The 21,362-nt window shown below is 44.2% G+C and overlaps 1 protein-coding gene across 4 annotated transcripts; it reads left to right on the top strand.

Moving 5' to 3' along the window:
* Window positions 1-585: 585 nt before the first annotated feature.
* On the top strand, window positions 586-21,123 carry LOC115125939 (protein regulator of cytokinesis 1-like). Of its 4 annotated transcripts, none has more exons than XM_029655531.2 (14): window positions 586-753; window positions 1,376-1,508; window positions 1,609-1,731; window positions 1,849-2,082; window positions 2,259-2,429; window positions 2,549-2,698; window positions 4,875-5,025; window positions 5,108-5,244; window positions 13,376-13,471; window positions 16,623-16,775; window positions 17,226-17,327; window positions 17,663-17,767; window positions 18,141-18,245; window positions 20,330-21,123. In XM_029655531.2, exons 1-14 carry the CDS (start codon window positions 737-739, stop codon window positions 20,393-20,395), a joined length of 1,743 nt encoding a protein of 580 aa, XP_029511391.2. In that variant the 5' UTR covers window positions 586-736; the 3' UTR covers window positions 20,396-21,123. The 4 variants fall into 4 exon arrangements, with proteins under 4 accessions (XP_029511391.2, XP_029511410.2, XP_029511398.2 ...); XM_029655538.2 differs by having other exon boundaries at window positions 587-753; window positions 17,675-17,767; XM_029655543.2 differs by having other exon boundaries at window positions 587-753; window positions 17,678-17,767.
* Window positions 21,124-21,362: the final 239 nt, after the last annotated feature.

The following is a 21,362-nucleotide window of genomic DNA, read 5'->3' on the forward strand; positions in this document are numbered from 1 at the left end:
TGTGTAATTTAAATGACTAATGATTTTGAGACTATGAAGTTATATTGTATATAGTCCTTTTCAGTTGCCAATTCACTTGACAGCGGCTGTGTCAATGATTAACTGGCAAAATAACAGAATGCAGCATTGGAACAATTCCTCTGTGCTCAGCCATTACAGGCTTACTACCGTTTAGTCATTTCACAATTTGCTGTGTCAGTTTGATAGAAATAATCATTTACTTTGGGCATTGGCATGAATTATGCTGACTTTTCATATTGCAGGTTCAAACATCACTCCAAAGCACTACAGACATTGATTACAATGTGAGCTTTCCTGACTCTTCATTCAACATGATTGAATGTATAGACTTATGTGTATCCATCTAATCAGCAACATCTACCAAAAAATAACATTGATATGGCGTGTGGCGTAATTCTATAAAAGTATTTTGACTTACTTGGTATAGTACTGAAGTGAAAATACAATGTAGCCTACTGTCCACTTGATGGCGGCAGAGAGCCTCCTGACAAAAGTGAGAAAATGGGAGTGCCATTGGTGAGTGAATAGCCTATTACAGCGCTTCTTGAACAAGGACGTCTTTTTGAAATTTTTTTGCACAAGCAGCTGAAAGGGCACTGTTTCCGCACCGTTGTAGTGACAAATGAAACTAACCAGCCATCTACGTCTTTTTGCATAAATAATTGATACTCCTCAACAACTACCTATTTTTCCTTTATTGTTTTCGGGGGAAACTATGTCAAATCGGAGGAGGTAAGTTCAAGTTGACTTGGCTTGCTAAAGTATGTTACCTTAGTACAGACGGTAGCACCACAGTTATACGAAATCTTTGGTAGTACCAGTTAGCTAGTTAAGTTAACTGGTACTGTCTCTTAGCTAGTTAGCTGCATCAATGTTTGGTTGATTACAATTAGAAGTTGCTTCCCTTCCTAATAGAAATAGCTAATGACATTGCAGCATTGCCGAGATAGGGGGAAATGTTCAAACCGTTGGTAGCTAGCTAACAGAGGACTAACGCTAATCTTTGATACCCTTACAAACTAGCCAGCTGTGTGTTGGCGCTGGTCCAGGGTGTTATTTTTACATTCACCCCTAGATGGATTTCCACCTTAATATTAACAGGCTTTAACATTACATCTGCTACTCGCCAAAGTAAAGATGTTGTTAGAGTAACGGTTGCTGACTAACATTTATTTGCCTGAACCGCGAAAATAGTTGTGTGGTCCATTCGTTGTAGTGCAGATCTAACGCATGCGCTTGGACCAGAGCTAGTCTGGCAGTAAACAAAGTGTTCAAAATACCTAGTTATATGTTTGCTAGCTACTTAGCCAGCTTAAGTTACCAAATTTGATTGTCTTGTCACTCATCTCTGCAGTGAAGCCCTGGCTTTCTCGCTAGTGACGGGTATAAACCATGCCATGGCCAGGCTGGTGGACATCTGGGACAGCATGGGCATCATGGAGGAGCAGAGGGTGGAGCGAATGGAGACAGTGAAGAAACACATTGAGGTGAGGCTTTAGAAAACAGTATATTCAGATGAACTGCATGTTACTGAATCCTCGTCAAGTAGTCAATTAAATTAACCAACTCTGACACTATTTTCCTAAGGTCCTTTTGAATGATATGATCACCGAGGAGGAAGCCTTGAGGCACCGCATCCGGGCCAATATCATCACTTTTCAAAAACAGCTGGATACCTTGTGCCTGGAAATGTCAATGGATCCATACAAAGTAAGTGGTACTTTAAGGCTTTTTATAATCAACCTCAACATTGTTTGCTGATTCCTTTTCTTGACTCCATTCCTTCCTTTGTACAAACCTCCTGTCTCCGTCTTGCCCAAATGTCAGATGGAGGAGGGCCTGACAGTCCTCCAGATTGAGAAGAACCTGCGTCTGCGTGTGGAGGTTCTGACCAAGGAGAAGGGGGAGCGTTTGAAGGAGCTACACAGACTGCAGCAGCAGGATAAGGAACTGTGTGTGGAGCTGTGCGTCACCCCTTATTACATCCCCACTGGCAGCATGCCATCTCGCACGCAGCTACAGGAACTCCGGGAGCACATCCAGACCCTCAGTGAGGAAAAGGTACTGTAATGGCTGCAGGACAGGTTGAAGATTTGGGTTTAGTATGAATGTCATTTTGAACTTCCTATTGTCTTTAAAAAGCAACATTATTATTCAAACTGTGCATTTGTCATAACTGCCCATTGCTGGTATTTTGGAGAGAAAAAAATCTAAACTCTTATCACTCAATCCTGTAGAAGAGTCGTGCAAAGGTGTTCTCAGGTCTGCGTGAGGACATCAGGAAGCTGATGGAGGAGATGGGTCATGAACCAGAGACTAGCCTGGAGAAAGAGTCTGTGGGCCACGACGAGGATATATTCCTGCTCACCCATGAAAATATCAAAGCCCTCAAACTGCTGCTCTCCCAGGTACTGAAAATAATCTCGCCGCGCTACTAATGATTACTTATATATTATATTGTAGTCTTTTATTTTATCTGATGTGACTTCTAGGTCTGGGCCAATAGTATGTGTATAATTTTGTGTAGATGGAGGTCAAGAAGGAATCACTGAAAAATACTCTAGCTGAGCTGAAAGAACGATCCATGTGCCTGTGGAATCGTCTGGATGCGCTGGAGCAAAACTGCAGTGTGTTCCAAGAGAGTGTGCAGGGTACCCTCTCTGACCAAATCACACAGGTTGGAACTCTCTCCTCCTTCATACCTCTCCTTCACCACTGTGTTGGACAAAGCTTCCCATGCATACCACACACCACTGTTCAAAACACTAAACCTTACACTATGACTAGAATGTTGCCAAATCAAATCAAATTTTATTTGTCACATACACATGGTTAGCAGATGTTAATGCGAGTGTAGCGAAATGCTTGTGCTTCTAGTTCCGACAATGCAGTGATAACCAACAAGTAATCTAACTAACAATTCCAAAACTACTGTCTTATACACAGTGTAAGGGGATAAAGAATATGTACATAAGGATATATGAATGAGTGATGGTACAGAGCAGCATACAGTAGATGGTATCGAGTACAGTATATACATATGAGATGAGAATGTAGACAAAGTAAACAAAGTGGCATAGTTAAAGTGGCTAGTGATACATGTATTACATAAGGATGCAGTCGATGATGTAGAGTACAGTATATACGTATGCATATGAGATGAATAATGTAGTATAAGTAACATTATATAAGGTAGCATTGTTTAAAGTGGCTAGTGATATATTTACAACATTTCCCATCAATTCCCATTATTAAAGTGGCTGGAGTTGGGTCAGTGTCAATGACAGTGTGTTGGCAGCAGCCACTCAATATTAGTGGTGGCTGTTTAACAGTCTGATGGCCTTGAGATAGAAGCTGTTTTTCAGTCTCTCGGTCCCAGCTTTGATGCACCTGTACTGACCTCGCCTTCTGGATGATAGCGGGGTGAACAGGCAGTGGTTCGGGTGGTTGATGTCCTTGATGATCTTTATGGCCTTCCTGTAACATCGGGTGGTGTAGGTGTCCTGGAGGGCAGGTAGTTTGCCCCCGGTGATGCGTTGTGCAGACCTCACTACCCTCTGGAGAGCCTTACGGTTGAGGGCAGAGCAGTTGCCGTACCAGGCGGTGATACAGCCCGCCAGGATGCTCTCGATTGTGCATCTGTAGAAGTTTGTGAGTGCTTTTGGTGACAAGCCAAATTTCTTCAGCCTCCTGAGGTTGAAGAGGCGCTGCTGCGCCTTCTTCACGACGCTGTCAGTGTGAGTGGACCAATTCAGTTTGTCTGTGATGTGTATGCCGAGGAACTTAAAACTTGCTACCCTCTCCACTACTGTTCCATCGATGTGGATAGGGGGGTGTTCCCTCTGCTGTTTCCTGAAGTCCACAATCATCTCCTTAGTTTTGTTGACGTTGAGTGTGAGGTTATTTTCCTGACACCACACTCCGAGGGCCCTCACCTCCTCCCTGTAGGCCGTCTCGTCGTTGTTGGTAATCAAGCCTACCACTGTTGTGTCGTCCGCAAACTTGATGATTGAGTTGGAGGCGTGCGTGGCCACGCAGTCGTGGGTGAACAGGGAGTACAGGAGAGGGCTCAGAACGCACCCTTGTGGGGCCCCCGTGTTGAGGATTAGCGGGGAGGAGATGTCGTTGCCTACCCTCACCACCTGGGGGCGGCCCGTCAGGAAGTCCAGTACCCAGTTGCACAGGGCGGGGTCGAGACCCAGGGTCTCGAGCTTGATGACGAGCTTGATGACGAGCTTGGAGGGTACTATGGTGTTGAATGCTGAGCTGTAGTCGATGAACAGCATTCTCACATAGGTATTCCTCTTGTCCAGGTGGGTTAGGGCAGTTTGCAGTGTGGTTGAGATTGCATCGTCTGTGGACCTATTTGGGCGGTAAGCAAATTGGAGTGGGTCTAGGGTGTCAGGTAGGGTGGAGGTGATATGGTCCTTGACTAGTCTCTCAAAGCACTTCATGATGACGGAAGTGAGTGCTACGGGGCGGTAGTCGTTTAGCTCAGTTACCTTAGCTTTCTTGGGAACAGGAACAATGGTGGCCCTCTTGAAGCATGTGGGAACAGCAGACTGGTATAGGGATTGATTGAATATGTCCGTAAACACACCGGCCAGCTGGTCTGCGCATGCTCTGAGGGCGCGGCTGGGGATGCCGTCTGGGCCTCGGACTTAGCTAACAAGGAAACAGAACAGAGATGGTGCTAGTACCCCACAGTGTTTGAGACAGTTCTTACCCGGGTAATGTTCATTGGGGACCACTGAGGAAAAAACGTGTTTCTTATAGTACCTCCTCGTATCACTGTTTCTGAGCGTTGTTTTCCTTTTTCTTCATACTGAACCTGACCATGTTGTCCGGTCCAGTGGCAGGGGGAGGTGGACCGTCTGACAGAACTGCAGAAGACCAGGCTGGGGGATGTGATTGAAAAGGTCAGACAGGAACTAGTGACCTTCTGGGACAAGTGCAACCTCGGCCGTGAGCAGAGGGAACCCTTCAATGCCCACTTCTGTGACAGTGAGTAGAACACCACTATGAAATCTCACTCTCACAGACAAAATACACATGCATCTGATCGAACCCATTCGTTTTTCCCTAGATAACTTCACAGAGGAGTTGTTGGTCCTGCATGATGCTGCGCTATTGAAGGTGAAGAATTATTACGACCAGGTAAAGCCCTTACTGGAGGCCCTGCAGAGATGGGAGAAGTACTGGGCCCTCTTCCAGGATTTTGAGGTACTGCTGGTATTTGCAGTCAGGCTATGTTTGAATGAAATTGCAACGTTTTGTAAAATTGTGCACTACTTGGTGCATGTCATCTAGGACTGTCCGTAACAACAAAAAATCGACCAAGAGTTGACTTCTTTCGACCAGTCGACTGGTTTAAATTTCAAACGGTGTATTTTTCCCTATATAGAAATCAGCTAGTCTATATGTAGGCTAATGAGCTTGTCTTATGTTTTAAGCACAGTGATGAAATAATTAAGACACAAATGACTCAAGAATGAGCCAGGGATAGCCTACCCTCCTCCCCTTGCTGCTGGCTTTCTGCAGTTAAGCTCATGAAGTTGCTGGTAATAGCCTGTAGACACAAAATAGCCTACATAAAGTTAACAAATAAAATGTTGAAGCCTGCAGGTAGAAAATATCTTGACTAAAAATAAATTAGTTGGCTATGCATGGTTTGTCTGCAAGGAACATTGTATAAACTTGGTCCGGCCTGAAGCTCGCGCTAGCAAACTTGCAATATTGTATAAAAATGTTCTGGGCCCTTAGTTTCCCGCAAATTAGTTCCAGACCGACAAGGCTGTAGATACACAGTTGTAGACAGTTTGTGTAAGGGATGAGAAGTAATCAGGTAGGCCTTTTTTACAATGTTTCCACCGGGTCACAGCACAAGTGGTTATCGAAAGAGCTGGAAAGATTTTTCAAATAGGCTACGTTGAGGAACTATTGTCTTTCTCAATGGATGTAAAAACAGACTTTATTTACTTGCTGTTTGAGTTGAAGAAAGAAGTTCTTACTGACTTTATTGTCCCCATGGGGAAATGTTGTTGCAGTGTCATTTACACATTTGAATATGCTTTTAAATACAAAACAAAATTGACAATACAACTTTCATAAGTTACCAATACATAAACATTTTTTTTAAAGACTAGCCTGCCGGCCTTACTGAGTCTGTAGGAACATTAGCCCGAGCTATTTAGGAGGGATATCACACCTGGCACAAATGATTGTCTGGTTTTCCTGCTGAGGGGTGCCTTTACCTGCGCCCAGAGGGGAGTACGTCAAAGTCCGGGTACATGGGGTGGCTTGGGTCTAAAATGATTTTGTGAGCCTTGCGGAGGGCCCTGACCTTAAAGATCTCATCTAGGCCTGTCTGTTTGACTCCAAGTACCTTGCTTGCTGTGGTGATAATCCTTCTCAGCATATTTCTCTGGCTGACAGTGGCGCACTGCCAAACCAACAAACAATAACAAGTTCCACAGTGGTGGTGAGGTAAGACAATCAGAAATACTATCAGATCCCCAAATGGACACGTTTATAGGCCTACATTTGCACGCAGGCCAGGCAGCCTAGGCCTATTTCTCTGCATAATCCAGTGTGCGTTCTCAGTTAACGTTGATAGGAGAGCTACAAACAAAAGACAATTCATAAATTGACAACTCGGAAATGGTATGAAATAAAGCAAAACGTGTTCCTCATAAGGGTAGCCTAGGTTGTGTGGTCCTTAAACAACGTGTCCACTCCGGACAATGAGAACGGTAAAAGACGGTAATAATAATATATTGAATGCATTAACAGAAATTAAACCAATGTTGTAGATTAGAACGGTACATTACATTACATTACATTTAAGTCATTTAGCAGACGCTCTTATCCAGAGCGACTTACAAATTGGTGCTTTCACCTTATGACATCCAGTGGAACAGCCACTTTACAATAGTGCATCTAGGTCTTTTAAGGGGGGGGGGAGGGGGAGAAGGATTACTTTATCCTATCCTAGGTATTCCTTAAAGAGGTGGGGTTTCAGGTGTCTCCGGAAGGTGGTGATTGACTCCGCTGTCCTGGCGTCGTGAGGGAGTTTGTTCCACCATTGGGGGGCCAGAGCAGCGAACAGTTTTGACTGGGCTGAGCGGGAACTGTACTTCCTCAGTGGTAGGGAGGCGAGCAGGCCAGAGGTGGATGAACGCAGTGCCCTTGTTTGGGTGTAGGGCCTGATCAGAGCCTGGAGGTAGTGAGGTGCCGTTCCCCTCACAGCTCCGTGGCAAGCACCATGGTCTTGTAGCGGATGCGAGCTTCAACTGGAAGCCAGTGGAGAGAGCGGAGGAGCGGGGTGACGTGGTAAGAACTTGGGAAGGTTGAACACCAGACGGGCTGCGGCGTTCTGGATGAGTTGTAGGGTTTAATGGCACAGGCAGGGAGCCCAGCCAACAGCGAGTTGCAGTAATCCAGACGGGGAGATGACAAGTGCCTGGATTAGGACCTGCGCCGCTTCCTGTGTGAGGCAGGGTCGGCGGATGTTGTAGAGCATGAACCTACAGGAACGGGCCACCGCCTTGATGTTATTTGAGAACGACAGGGTGTTGTCCAGGATCACGCCAAGGTTCTTAGCGCTCTGGGGCGAGGACACAATGGAGTTGTCAACCGTGATTCATGGAACGGGCAGTCCTTCCCGGGAGGAAGAGCAGCTCCGTCTTGCCGAGGTTCAGCCAGGTGATGATCCGTCATCCACACTGATATGTCTGCCAGACATGCAGAGATGCGATTGCCACCTGGTCGTCAGAAGGGGGAAAGGAGAAAATTAATTGTGTTCGTCTGCATAGCAATGATAGGAGAGACCATGTGAGGTTATGACAGAGCCAAGTGACTTGGTGTATAGCGAGAATAGGAGAGGGCCTAGAACAGAGCCCTGGGGGACACCAGTGGTGAGAGCACGTGGTGAGGAACGGATTCTCGCCAACCTGGTAGGAGCGACCTGTCAGGTAGGACGCAATCCAAGCGTGGGCCGCGCCGGAGATGCCCAAAGAGGGTGGAGAGGAGGATCTGATGGTTCACAGTATCGAAGGCAGCCGATAGGTCTAGAAGGATGAGAGCAGAGGAGATTAGCTTTAGCAGTGCGGAGCGCCTCCGTGATACAGAGAAGAGCAGTCTCAGTTGAATGACTAGTCTTGAAACCTGACTGATTTGGATCAAGAAGGTCATTCTGAGAGAGATAGCGGGAGAGCTGGCCAAGGACGGCACGTTCAAGAGTTTTGGAGAGAAAAGAAAGAAGGGATACTGGTCTGTAGTTGTTGACATCGGAGGGATCGAGTGTAGGTTTTTCAGAAGGGTGCAACTCGCTCTCTTGAAGACGGGAGGGACGTAGCCAGCGGTCAGGGATGAGTTGATGAGCGAGGTGAGGTAAGGGAGAAGGTCACGGAGATGGTCTGGAGAAGAGAGGAGGGGACAGGGTCAAGCGGGCAGGTTGTTGGGCGCCCGGCCGTCACAAGACGCGAGATGTCATCTGGAGAAGAGGGGAGAAAGAGGTCAGAGCACAGGGTAGGGCAGTGTGAGCAGAACCAGTGGTGTCGTTTGACTTAGCAAACGAGGATCGGATGTCGTCGACCTTCTTTTCAAAATGGTTGGCAAGTCATCTGCAGAGAGGAGGAGGGGGGAGGGGGAGGAGGATTCAAGAGGGAGGAGAAGGTGGCAAAGAGCTTCCTAGGGTTAGAGGCAGATGCTTGGAATTTAGAGTGGTAGAAAGTGGCTTTAGCAGCAGAGAGAGAAGAGGAAAATGTAGAGGGAGGGAGTGAAAGGATGTCAGGTCCGGTTTAATTTCCGGCTGCCCGGAGCCCTGTTCTGTGAGCTCGCAATGAGTCGTCGAGCCACGGATCGGGAGGGGGAGGACCGAGCCGGCCTGGAGGATAGGGGACATAGAGAGTCAAAGGATGCAGAAAGGGAGGAGAGGAGGGTTGAGGAGGCAGAATCAGGAGATAGGTTGGAGAAGGTTTGAGCAGAGGGAAGAGATGATAGGATGGAAGAGGAGAGAGTAGCGGGGAGAGAGAGCGAAGGTTGGGACGGCGCGATACCATCCGAGTAGGGGCAGTGTGGGAAGTGTTGGATGAGAGCGAGAGGGAAAAGGATAAAGGTAGTGGTCGGAGACTTGGAGGGGAGTTGCAATGAGGTTAGTGGAGGAACAGCATCTAGTAAAGATGAGGTCGAGCGTATTGCCTTGTGAGTAGGGGGAAGGTGAGAGGGTGAGGTCAAAGAGGAGAGGAGTGGAAAGAAGGAGGCAGAGAGGGAATGAGTCAAAGGTAGACGTGGGGAGGTTAAAGTCTGTGAGAGGTGAGCCGTCCTCAGGAAAGGAGCTTATCAAGGCATCAAGCTCATTGATGAACTCTCCGAGGAACCTGGAGGGCGATAAATGATAAGGATGTTAAGCTTGAAAGGGCTGGTAACTGTGACAGCATGGAATTCAAAGGAGGCGATAGACAGATGGGTAAGGGGAGAAAGAGAGAATGACCACTTGGGAAGATGAGGATCCGGTGCCACCACCCCGTGACCAGAAGCTCTCGGGGTGTGCGAGAGCACGTGGGCGGACGAAGAGAGAGCAGTAGGAGTAGCGGTGTTGTCTGTGGTGATCCATGTTTCCGTCAGAGCCAAGAAGTCGAGGACTGGAGGGAGGCATAGGCTGAGATGAACTCTGCCTTGTTGGCCGCAGATCGGCAGTTCCAGAGCTACCGGAGACCTGGAACTCCACGTGGGTCGTGCGCGCTGGGACCACCAGATTAGGGTGGCTGCGGCCATGCGGTGTGGAGCGTTTGTATGGTCTGTGCAGAGAGGAGAGAACAGGGATAGACAGACACATAGTTGACAGGCTAGAGAAGAGGCTACGCTAATGCAGAGGAGATTGGAATGACAAGTGGACTACACGTCTCGAATGTTCAGAAAGTTAAGCTTACGTAGCAAGAATCTAATTGACTAAAATGATTAATGGTAAATGTACTACTGGTAATACTACCGCAATGGATTAGTCCACTGAGTCAGGCGTTGTCTCGTGAGTCAGGCGTTGTCTCGTGAGTCAGGCGTTGTCTCGTGAGTCAGGCGTTGTCTCGTGAGTCAGGCGTTGTCTCGTGTACCATACGTATTTTTAAAATTATTTTTTTACAAAAATGATGTATACACTACCGTTTAAAAGTTTGTGTTCACCTAGAAATGTTCTTGTTTTTGAAAGAAAATGTATGTCCATTAAAATAATATTGAATTCATCCGAAATACAGTGTAGACATTGTTAATGATGTAAATGACTATTGTAGTTGGAAACTGCATTTTTTTTAAATGTTTTTTTTTATGGAATATCTACGTAGGTGTACGGAGGCCCATTATCAGCTATCATCACTCCTGTGTTCCAATGGCACATTGTGTTAGCTAGTTAAGTTTATCATTTTAAAAGGCTAATTGATCATTAGAAAACCATTTAGCATTTGTTAGCACAGCTGAAAACTGTTGTGCTGATTTAGACTAGTTGAGTATCTATAGCATCAGTATTTGTGGGTTCGATTACAGGCTCAAAATAGCCAGAAACAAAGTGCCTTCTTCTGAAACTCGTCAGTCTGTTCTTGTTCTGGGAAATGAAGGCTATTCCGTGTGAGAAATTGCCAAGAAACTGAAGATCTCGTACAGCGCTGTGTACTACTCCTTTCACAGCACAGCGCAAACTGGCTCTAACCAGAATAGAAAGAGGAGTGGGAGGCCCCGGTGCACAACTGAGCAATAGGACAAGTACATTAGAGTGTCTAGTTTGAAAACAGATGCCTCACAAGTCCTCACTGGCAGCTTCATTAAATAGTTCCTGCAAAACACCAGTCTCAACATCAACAGTGAAGAGGCGACTCCGGGATGCTGACCTAGGCAGAGTTGCAAAGAAAAAGCCATATCTCAGACTGGCCAATAAGAAGGTTAAGATGGGCAAAAGAACAGACAGAGGAATATTGGGGGTAAAAAGTGTTATGGAATAATTAATCTAAGTTTTAGGTGTTCGGCTCACAAAGAAGAACATTGTGGAGGCAATGTGATATTCTGGGGGTGCTTTGGTGGTGGTAAAGTGGGAGATTTGTACAAGGTTGAAGGGATCTTGAAGGAAGGCTGTGACTCCATTTTGCAATGCCATGCCATACTCAGTGGACAGCGCTTAATTGGAGCCAATTTCCTCCTACAACAGGACAATGACTCAAAGCACAGCTCCAAACTATGCAATAACTATTTAGGGAAGAAGCAGTCAGCTGGTATTCTGTCTATACTGGAGTGGCCAGCATTGTCACTGCATCTCAACCCTCCCTATTGAGTTGTTGTGGAAGCAGCTTGACCTTATGGTACATAAGAAGTGCCCATCAAGCCAAATCCAATTTGTAGGAGGTGCTTCAGGAAGCATGGGGTGAAATCTCGTCAGATTACCTCAACAAATTGACAACTAAAATGCCAAAGGTCTGCAAGGCTGTAATTGCTGCAAATGGAGGATTCTTTGATGAAAGCAAAGTTTGAAGGAGACTATTATTATTTCAAGAAAAAATGATTTATAGCCTTGTCAATGTATTGACGATATTTCTTATTCATTTTGCAACTCATTACATGTATGTTTTCATGGAAAACAAGGACATTTCTAAGTGACCCCAAACTTTTGAACGGTTGTATGTATACACACACAGTGCATTCAGAAAGTATTTGGCCCCCTTCTCATTTTCCACATTTGTTTTACATTGCAGCCTTATTCTAAAATTTATTAAATAATAATTTTTCCTCATCAATCTACACACAATACCCCAAAATGACAAAGCGAAAGCAGGTTGTTAGAATTTTCGGCAAATTTATTACACATTTTTAAAAAGATGCCTTATTTACATAAGTATTCAGACGCTTTGTTATGACAGTCAACAAACACCTGTCTATATTAGGTCCCACAGTTGACAGGGAAAAAACACGCCATGAGGTCGAAGGAATTGTCCGTAGAGCTCTGGGACAGGATTGTGTGGATGTACAGATCTGGGGAAGGGTGGCAACTTTGCGGCAGCATTGAAGGTCCCAAAGAACAGTGGCCTCCGTCATTCTTAAATGGAAGAAGTTTGGAACCACCAAGACACTTCCTAGAACTGGCTGCCTGGCCAAACTGCGCAATCGTGAAAGAAGGGCCTTGGTCAGGGAGGTGACCAAGAAGCCGATTGTCACTCTGGTGGAGTGCAACAGCTCTGTCATTCATGCCTTTATGGTAGAGTGGCCAGACAGAAGCCACTCCTCAGTAAAAGGCATATGGCAGCCTGCTTGAAGTTTGCCAAAAGGCACCTAAAGGACTCTGACCCTGAGAAATGAGATTCTCTGGTCTGATGAAATCAAGATTGAACTCTTTGGCCTGAATGCCAAGAGTCATGTCTGTAGGAAACCTGGCACCATCCCTACGGTGAAGCATGGTGGTTGCAGCATCATGCTGTAGGGATGTTTTTCAGCGGCAGGGACTGGGAGACTAGTCAGGATTGAGGAAAATATTAACCAAGAAAAGTGCAGAGACATCCTTGACTAAAAGCCTATAGAGCGCTCAGGACCTCAGTCTGAGGTAAAGGTTCACCTTCTAACAGGACAACGACCCTAAGCACACAACCAAGACAATGCAGGTGTGGCTTCGGGACAAGTCTCTGAATGTCCTTGAGTGGCCCAGCCAGAGCCCTGACTTGAACCCGATTGAACATCTCAGGAGACCTGAAAATAACTGCTGCAACGCTCCCAATCCAACCTGATAGAGTTGGAGAGGATCTGCAGAGGAGAAACTCTCCAAATACAGGTGTCCCAAGCTTGTAGCGTCATAAAGAAGACTTAAGGCTGTAATTGCTGCCAAAGGTTCTTCAACAAAGTACTGAGTGAAGGGTCTGAATAAATTTAATATTTCAGTTTAGCATTTTTAATACATTTGCAAACATTTCTAAAAAAAAAAATCATTTTTTGCTTTGATATCGTGTGTAGATTGAAGAGAAATTATTTAATCAAATTTAGATTACGGCTGTAATGTAGAAAACAAAAAGGGGTCTGAATACTTTCCCGAATACACTGGATATTTTATTTTTGTTTCCAGCAAATCCTAAACCGATTATATTAGGGCTGACCCCATGTAGTTGACTGGTTGATGGTCAGCCAATAGCCTATCAACCAGTTGACTAAATGGGGTCAGCCCTAATGTGATCTGTTTTAGATTTGCTGAAAACTAAAATAAATTTGCACTCTAGATACTAGACAACAATCTGCTCATTTTCTGATACATGTTCAGTGTGTTGCTAATTTTGTTATTCTATATAATTTGACAAGAAAATGTATAATCTATCACTGAAACTTCTCTTTGCAGAAAAAGGCCAATGATCCAAACCGTTTCTCCAACAGAGGAGGAGCCCTTCTTAAAGAGGCCAAAGAGAAGGTCAAAGTTCAAAAGATGCTGCCAAAGGTAAGACTTAATTTGATTTAAGTCATGTCCTTCTATACATTTGTATGGCGGTTGGCTTCACAGTCTGAAGGAATGTTATATACCATTCATTCAACTCTGACAATTATTTTCACCTGCTTAAAATCTGTTGTAAATTGTAGAAATGATAGTCTTTACATTTTTACATATAAAATATGTTTAAGAAAAGTGACAGACATGGTTGATGGTAATCAAACAAACTCCTGCTAAATTAGTTGGAGTCCAGCGTTATATCAACACAGCTTCTATTCACAACCACTCACTGGAGCATCCAATGATCGGTTCAAGGTCATTCTCATATGCTGTTTATATGGTGGTGTCATTGAAGTTGTACTCTGATGTAAAATGCCAATGATGTATACAGTGCATTTAGAAATTCCATCATTCTTAAATGGAAGAAGTTTGGAACCACCAAGACTCCTAGAGCTGGCCGCCCGGCCAAACTGAGCAATCGGTGGAGAAGGGCCTTGGTCAGGGAGATGTCCAAGAACCTGATTCTCACGCTGACACAGCTCCTGAGTTCCTCTGTGAAGGTGGGATAATCTTCCAGAAGGACAACCATCTCTGCAGCACCAATCAGGCCTTTATGGTAGAGAGGCCAGACGGAGGCCACTCCTCAGTAAAAGGCATTTGACAGCCCGCTTGGAGTTTGCCAAGAGGCACCTAAAGGACTCTCAGACCATGAGAAACCAGATTCTCTGGTCTGATGAAACCAAGATTGAACTTTTTGGCCTGTATGCCAAGCATCACGTCTGGAGGAAGCCTGGCACCATCCCTATGGTGAAGCATGGTGGTGGCAGCATCATGCTGTGGGGTTGTTTTTCAGCGGCAGTGACTGGGGACTAGTCAGGATCAAGGTAAAGATGAACGGAGCAAAGTACAGAGAGATCCTTGATGAAAACCTCCTCCAGAGCACTCAGGGCCCCAGACTGGGGTGAAGGTTCACCTTCTAACAGGACAATGACCCTAAGCACACAGCCAAGGCAATGAGCGAGTGGCTTCGGAACAAGTCTCTGAATGTTCTTGAGTGGCCCAGCCAGAGCCCAGACTAGAACCTGATCGAACATCTCTGGAGAGACCTGAAAAATGCTGTGCAGACACGCTCCCCATCCAACCTGACAGAGCCGGAGAGGATCTGCAGAGAAGAATGGGAGAAACTCCCCAAATACAGGTGTGCCAAGCTTGTAGCGTCCTATCCAAGAAGACTCGAGGCTGTAATCGCTGCCAAAGGTGCTTCAACAAAGTACTGAGTAAAGGGTCTGTATACTTATGTTAATGTGCTATTTCAGTCTTGTATTTTTAAGACATTTGCAAATAATGTTTTGTCATTATGGGCAGTGTTGCAACGATATGACACTTTTTTGGGCCGATAGCGATATCCAATATTTTCCTTGCTAAAAAACACGATATCGATATTTTAAATTTTAGCAGCCTTTTAAGCATTCTAGCGCACAATTATATGTATGTACTGGTATGTCCCCATTACCAGTAAAGCATAATCGAAGCCTATTTCTTTCACTTACTTGCTGTGCTGTTTCCTTGTTCAGTCGTTTCATTCTCAACCAGGATTCCTATGGGACGCCATTTGGATCTTTGCGTGTCAAAATAGAAAACAATGACCAGTAGGTAGATAACACTATTTGACGCGTTAAATAAGCTTGCTGACCAATCAGGACCTAAATATGACTGCACGTCACATCATAATTTAACGCATTCATAAATTTTTACGTAGTTATTACACATTGATTACACTATCACTTGTATTTCATGTGACAATGATTCATCGATACGTATGCTATGATGCTGGTAAAGTTGTCTTGTGCACCCACAGTGCTGGTCATAAAAAGAAAAGCTAGCTTAGCTCATGGATGCAAACAATGTTCTTCCCCAAAAACGACATCTGTTTCAGTAGCCATTGTTAGCTAGCTAACTATATAGCTAGGTGTTATCATTCATAAGACAGTTTTTATTTGATTAATGGTGGTCGGACCCATCTATGTGAAGCCAACCACAATAATAATTAACCACAATAGTGGACTTTGTGGTTAGCCTTCAAAATAACCGTATGGCATAATTCTACTATTTGTATTAATTTGCATCACTTTCAATTACTTATTTTGAAGGCAAACCGCAAATTCCACTATTGTCCCTAATCCTTATTGTGGCTAGCTTCACCACACATAACCATGTCCGGTCGAGCCTCACTAGCCAGATGAAGCTAGCTGGCTTCTTATAACGTTAGCTTTGGGCAACAGGGTTAAGTAGCTGGCTAGCTATTTAATTTCATCAACTGAAGTTAAATTTTAATAGGTGAACAAGTGGCGACCTAGCTAATACTTACTCACAAGGATTCCTAAATCATTGCTAAGAATAATGAAGACTTTTGACAGTGCTACTGTATCTTTTTTGACACGCAAAGACTCAAACAGCGTTCCATAGTATGTATGTTGTGAAGCTAATAGCAGTGTCACTATTACTGTGTAACTCCGGTAGGGCAACATCTGAAAAATAGCGCGCTTGGTAGTGTGTACCGGTGCTCGAACAGTCGGCGAAAGCCAACATCATTCATGACAGAGAACGGTTGATTGTCAAGGGCAATGAATTCCATAATCTTGGATTTTGCCTTTTGAGTTGTCTCGCTAAAATGTTCTTACTCTTTCAAATGCCTGTTTGACTTGTTGACTGCTCGAGCCACACCTCAGACATTGTGGGCTAGGTTGTGAATGCTGTGTTGCACTTGTAGCGCCAAATTTTACATGTCGTGATTACGGCATGTACCTACGTTATATAGGTATGCACGTCAACTTTGACATTGGTTTCTCACATCAGCGTTAAACTAGACATCAGTTGATTCCGATGTTGGCATTTTTAGCTAATATCGTCCGAATCTGATATGTTCACCGATATATCGTACATCCCTAATTATGGGATATTGTGTGTCGATTTTGCGAGGGGAATAAACTATTTAATCCGTTTTAGAATACAGCTGTAATGTAAAAACAATAAGGAAAAGGTCAAGGGGTCTGCATACTTTCCAAATCCACTGTAAATGACAGTAAGGTGTGTGTGTGTGTGTGTATAAAGGCTTTTTACAAAGGAAAAGTGACATTGTTTCTCCCTGTGATGTGACCAGTTTGAGGAAGAACTGAAGAAGGGGGTTGAAGCCTGGGAGAAGGACCAGGGTTCTGCCTTCCTGGTTCAGGGCCGGAGAGTCATGACCTACATCTCCAGCCAATGGGAGGAGTACAAGCAGCAGAGGGACAAGGAGAAAAGTGAACGTGCCGCTGTAAGTCCAGCCCCTCCTAATTCTCACCCATAGATTACCACAGTATGAGTCATAATCCCCATAAACCCTAGCAGTCAAACAGGGAATTGGTTCCAATTGTTTTCCCACCATGCATTTTTCCCATAGGGGATTTTAGAAACACTTAAATGTGGGGCTGTGTTTCGTCTAGGCTTACTCTGGCATAACGTTTTGATACCTGTGTAAATCTCTCTTACAAGGTGACTGTTTTTCATCACAAAGCCATATCTCGCTGTTCCCATGTGCAAAAGGCCGATTCTAAAACTTACTGTGCTGAACGTAGATTAAAATAGACTTGTACAGTGTAGCGTGGTCAACATGTGTAACTGCCAAATGGCAATGCTGAGAAATGTGGATTTGACCATTCTGGGGCACTGATCGTTTGTTACTGACTGGTCTGTGACTGAGGCTTTGTTTGTCTCTGTGTTTAAGTTGCAGACATCAAAGAAGGGGGAGATGACGACTCCTTTCAAAACTCCCACTAAGAGGGCCCATGGAGGGATAAACGGCCCTACCCCCAACAAGATCAGAAAGGTACTAGGGCTGGGAATTGCCAGGGTCCGAACAAGCTATGAAGGAAAAATATGAAGTTTTGGTACAGGGACGGCTGACTAGCGCAAACATAGTATTTGGATTTTTTTTGTCAAATTATCTCCAGATATGTAGCTGTAGAAGGTACAGTAACTAGCACTTACAGTGGTCCTTATGAGATGAGTTCACTGGCCTCCGAAACCAACTCGAGCACTTAATTATTGTGGTAACACTTATTTTGATATAATTGCGTAATGTAAGAATCTCATTAAGTACCGTACGTAGGTGGAAAATGTAAGAAATGTGTCACTAGTCTTACATGACCTTGACCCACATAGCCCTTCTTTCAGAAGACTCCTAGCCAGGTTACCAGGGTGCGGTCAGCCAACACCTTCATAAGTGTGCCCAGCAGCAAGCCTCCTCTCTCCCAGGTTCAGATGCAGGTACACACCCAGCACTCACTCCAAACTGTGGACCATTGTTGGTTCTTGTGCTTGGTGAACAGCTTCCATTTATATAGCGCAATGACTATTAAGAGAACCACTAGGTGATTGCTGTTATAGAGTTTTTCCTGTTCGAGCCGTAAACCACTTTCCAAAGTCTACCTAGCTTGTGAAAGACACAGTATTGACAGCAAAATCCAAACTCGTCTTTAGAATCTAATCTCTTTCCATGTTAATAATTCTATTAAAGAGATGTAGAAATATAATACTTCAGGTGGATTCGATAGGTAAGCAGAGAAGGAAGTGTGCTGCATGTTCAGTATGTTGACTCTGATGTGCCGTGTTTGTTTGTGTCCACTCATTGGCTGTGCAGAAAATGAGGCCCCTGGAGAGCAGCAGCAGTCAGAGAACGCCTCTACTGGAGTGCAACAGTACAGAGAGGAAACAACCTGTTGACATCAGCTACCTTGACTTCACTGTGAGACCAGCCTTTTAAACTATACTCTGACTTTAAGACCAGCTGTTAATTATTATTTATTTTTACAAATATTTGAATAGGATTTTTCCCTCGGCTCTATAGTCAACCAATTAAATAAACATGGCACTTTACAAAACAAAAGCAATTCATACATTCTCATAGCTCATCATATATTGTTAGTTGCGCATTTTAAACTACTCTGACTTCACTGTAAGACTAACCCTTTAAACTAAACTCTACAACCGTCTTGTCTGCAGAAACATTTTGCTCTCAAAATCACATTTCCTGCAATTCTACACATTTTGTCATGGGGTGGAGAGAAAATATTAGTTTTAACGCAAATTTCCTGCAATTTATATATTGTTAAACCAGCCTTTTTAAACTATATTCGGACTTCACTGTGAGACCATCCTTAAGACTGTCACTGTGTACTTCAATAATCCGGACACATGAATTTACAGTGCATTCAGAAAGTATCCAGACCCCTTGACTTTTTTTCCACATTTTGATACGTTACAGCCTTATATTAAACTGTGGTGAATGCAATTGATTTGGAAAAACACACCGGTCTGTATAAGGTTCCACAGTTGACAGTGCATGTCAGAGCAAACACCATGCCATGAGGTCAAAGGAATTATCCATAAAGCTCCGAGACCGGATTGAAGTGCACATCTGGGGAAGGGTACCAAAACATTTCTGCAGCATTGAAGGTCCCCAAGAACACAGTGGCCACCATCATTCTTATATGGAAGAAGTTTGGAACCACCAAGACTCCTCCCAGAGCTGTCAGCCTGGCCAAACTGAGCAATCAGGGGAGAAGGGCCTTGATAAGGGAGGTAACAAAGAACCTGACGGTCACTCTTACAGAGCTCCAGAGTTCCTCTATGGAGATGGGAGAACCTTCCAGAAGGACAACCATCTATGCAGCACTCCACCAATCAGGCCTTAATGATAGAGTGGCCAGATGGAAGCCACTCCTCAGTAGAAGACACATCACAGCCCACTTGAAGTTTCCAAAAGCCACCTAAATACTATCAATGAGAAACAAGATTCTCTGGTCTAATGAAACCAAGATTGAACTCTTTGGCCTGAATGCCAAGCTTCACGTCTGGAGGAAACCTGGCACCATCCCTACGGTGAAGCATGGTGGTGGGAGCATCATGCGGTGGGCATGTTTTTCAGTGGCAGTGACTGGGAGACTAGTCAGGATCGAGGGAAAAATGAACAGAGCAAAGTGCAGAGAGATCCTTGATGAAAACCTACTACAGAGTGCTCAAGACCTCAGACTGGGGAGAAGGTTCACCTTCCAACAGGACAACGACCGTAAGAACACAGCCAAGACAACGCAGGAGTGACATTGGGACAAGTCTCGAAGTCTAGGCTGGGCCAGTAACCGAGAAGTTGCTGTTTCGAATCCCCGAGCTGACTAGCTGAAATTTGTCGACGTGCCCTTGAGCAAGGCACTCAATCCTAATTGCTCTCGTAAGTCGCTCTGGATCAGAGCGTCTGCTAAATGTAAAGTCTCTGAATGTCCTTGAGTGGCCCAGTCAGAGCCCGGACTTGAACCCAATCAACCATCTCTGGAGAGACCTGAATAAAAGCTGTGCAGATACGCTCCCCATCCAACCTGGCAGAGCTTGAGAGGATCTGCAGAGAAGAATGGGAGAAACTGACCAAATACAGGTGTGCCAAGCTTGTAGCGTCATACACAAGAAGACTCAAGGCTGTAATTGCTGCCAAAGGTGCTTCAACAAAGTACTGAGTAAAGGGTCTGAATACTTATGTAAATGTGATATTTCTGTATTTTTGTTGTAGATTTGCAAAAATATTGAAACCTGTGTTCTTTGTCATTATGGGGTATTGTGTGTAGATTGATGCGTTGGAAGAAAACCCTTTTTTTAAATAGATTTTAGAATAAGGCTGTAACGTAACAAAATGTGGGAAAGTCAAGGGGTCTAAATATTTTCCGACTCCACTGTAAGTTAAATGTTGACCTAAGTTTTTCCTCACTTTCTACTTCAACGGTGCTTTTTTGGGGGGGTTTATGGTATCAGTTACTGAAATATGTCTTTCATTCCCTCCAGAGTGCATTGTCCAAAAAGTCAAGTGATGCAGTTTTCAATTCCACAGCAAAGGACCCTGCGTTTTAAGAGGTGCGTGCACAGTTCACTCCTCAGAGGTTGTGTTCTGTCCACTTGGCACTCTTCTCCTGGCTACACGGCCAGTGTTTTAATAAAATTGGTTAGATTTCAAAGTAACAGCAACACCAATTAGCTCAAATTAGTTACATCAAAGACTTGCCGTGGCTACACGTGTCTTGATGCAACTAATTTGAGCTAATTGGTGTTGCTGTTACTTTGAAATCTAACCAATTTTATTTATGTATAGTAATACTACAACCTGCATGGAAGTGGATAGGTCAAAAGGGACTCTTAGTGTAATTTGCAACGTATTGTAATAGTAAAGGTGTGGATGAAACTGTCATAAAGCCATGTTTTCCAGTGATTTAATATTCTGTTGTCCAGGGCAGGTATTTCACGAGTTTGATACTTTTTTAAAGGTAGAGCCCCTTAGATGTTAGACATGCAGTACTTTAATATTCATTTGAAATGTTTTACTTTATAATAAATGACCAGGTAACACCAGAGGAAGTATCCTGTTTTGATACAGACCTTCCAGCAGATCTACATGCTAGTCTTTTAAAAAAATGTTTTATTATAAATATTTCTGTTTGTAAATATTGCTTTCTTGTAATGCTACTTCTCATTTGTTTCTTCTGCACACACACTGTCTTGGCAATGTGTTTTGTCCTTGTGTCAACATGTGAATTTGACTGTTTCTTGTATACCTATTAATAAATATGTCACCTGTCTTTTAATTACAGTAGTGCATGCATTTTTCATACTGGTCCCGCACTGGATTTGAACTCCACAACCTTGGCATTGCAAGCACCATGCTCTATCAACCGAGCTACATGGCAGTGTTTGAACTTTTATCTACACATGAAATGATGGCATGGGAGTTTGGCTTTATTCATGATAGGGAATTGTTGGTTTAGAGCCAAAGTCCTAAGATTGATCCAGACCCTGTAAACTTGAATGGTTATAGAGAATGAAT

This window comes from Oncorhynchus nerka, linkage group LG4 (assembly GCF_034236695.1).
Source record: "Oncorhynchus nerka isolate Pitt River linkage group LG4, Oner_Uvic_2.0, whole genome shotgun sequence".
NCBI lineage: Eukaryota > Metazoa > Chordata > Actinopteri > Salmoniformes > Salmonidae > Oncorhynchus > Oncorhynchus nerka.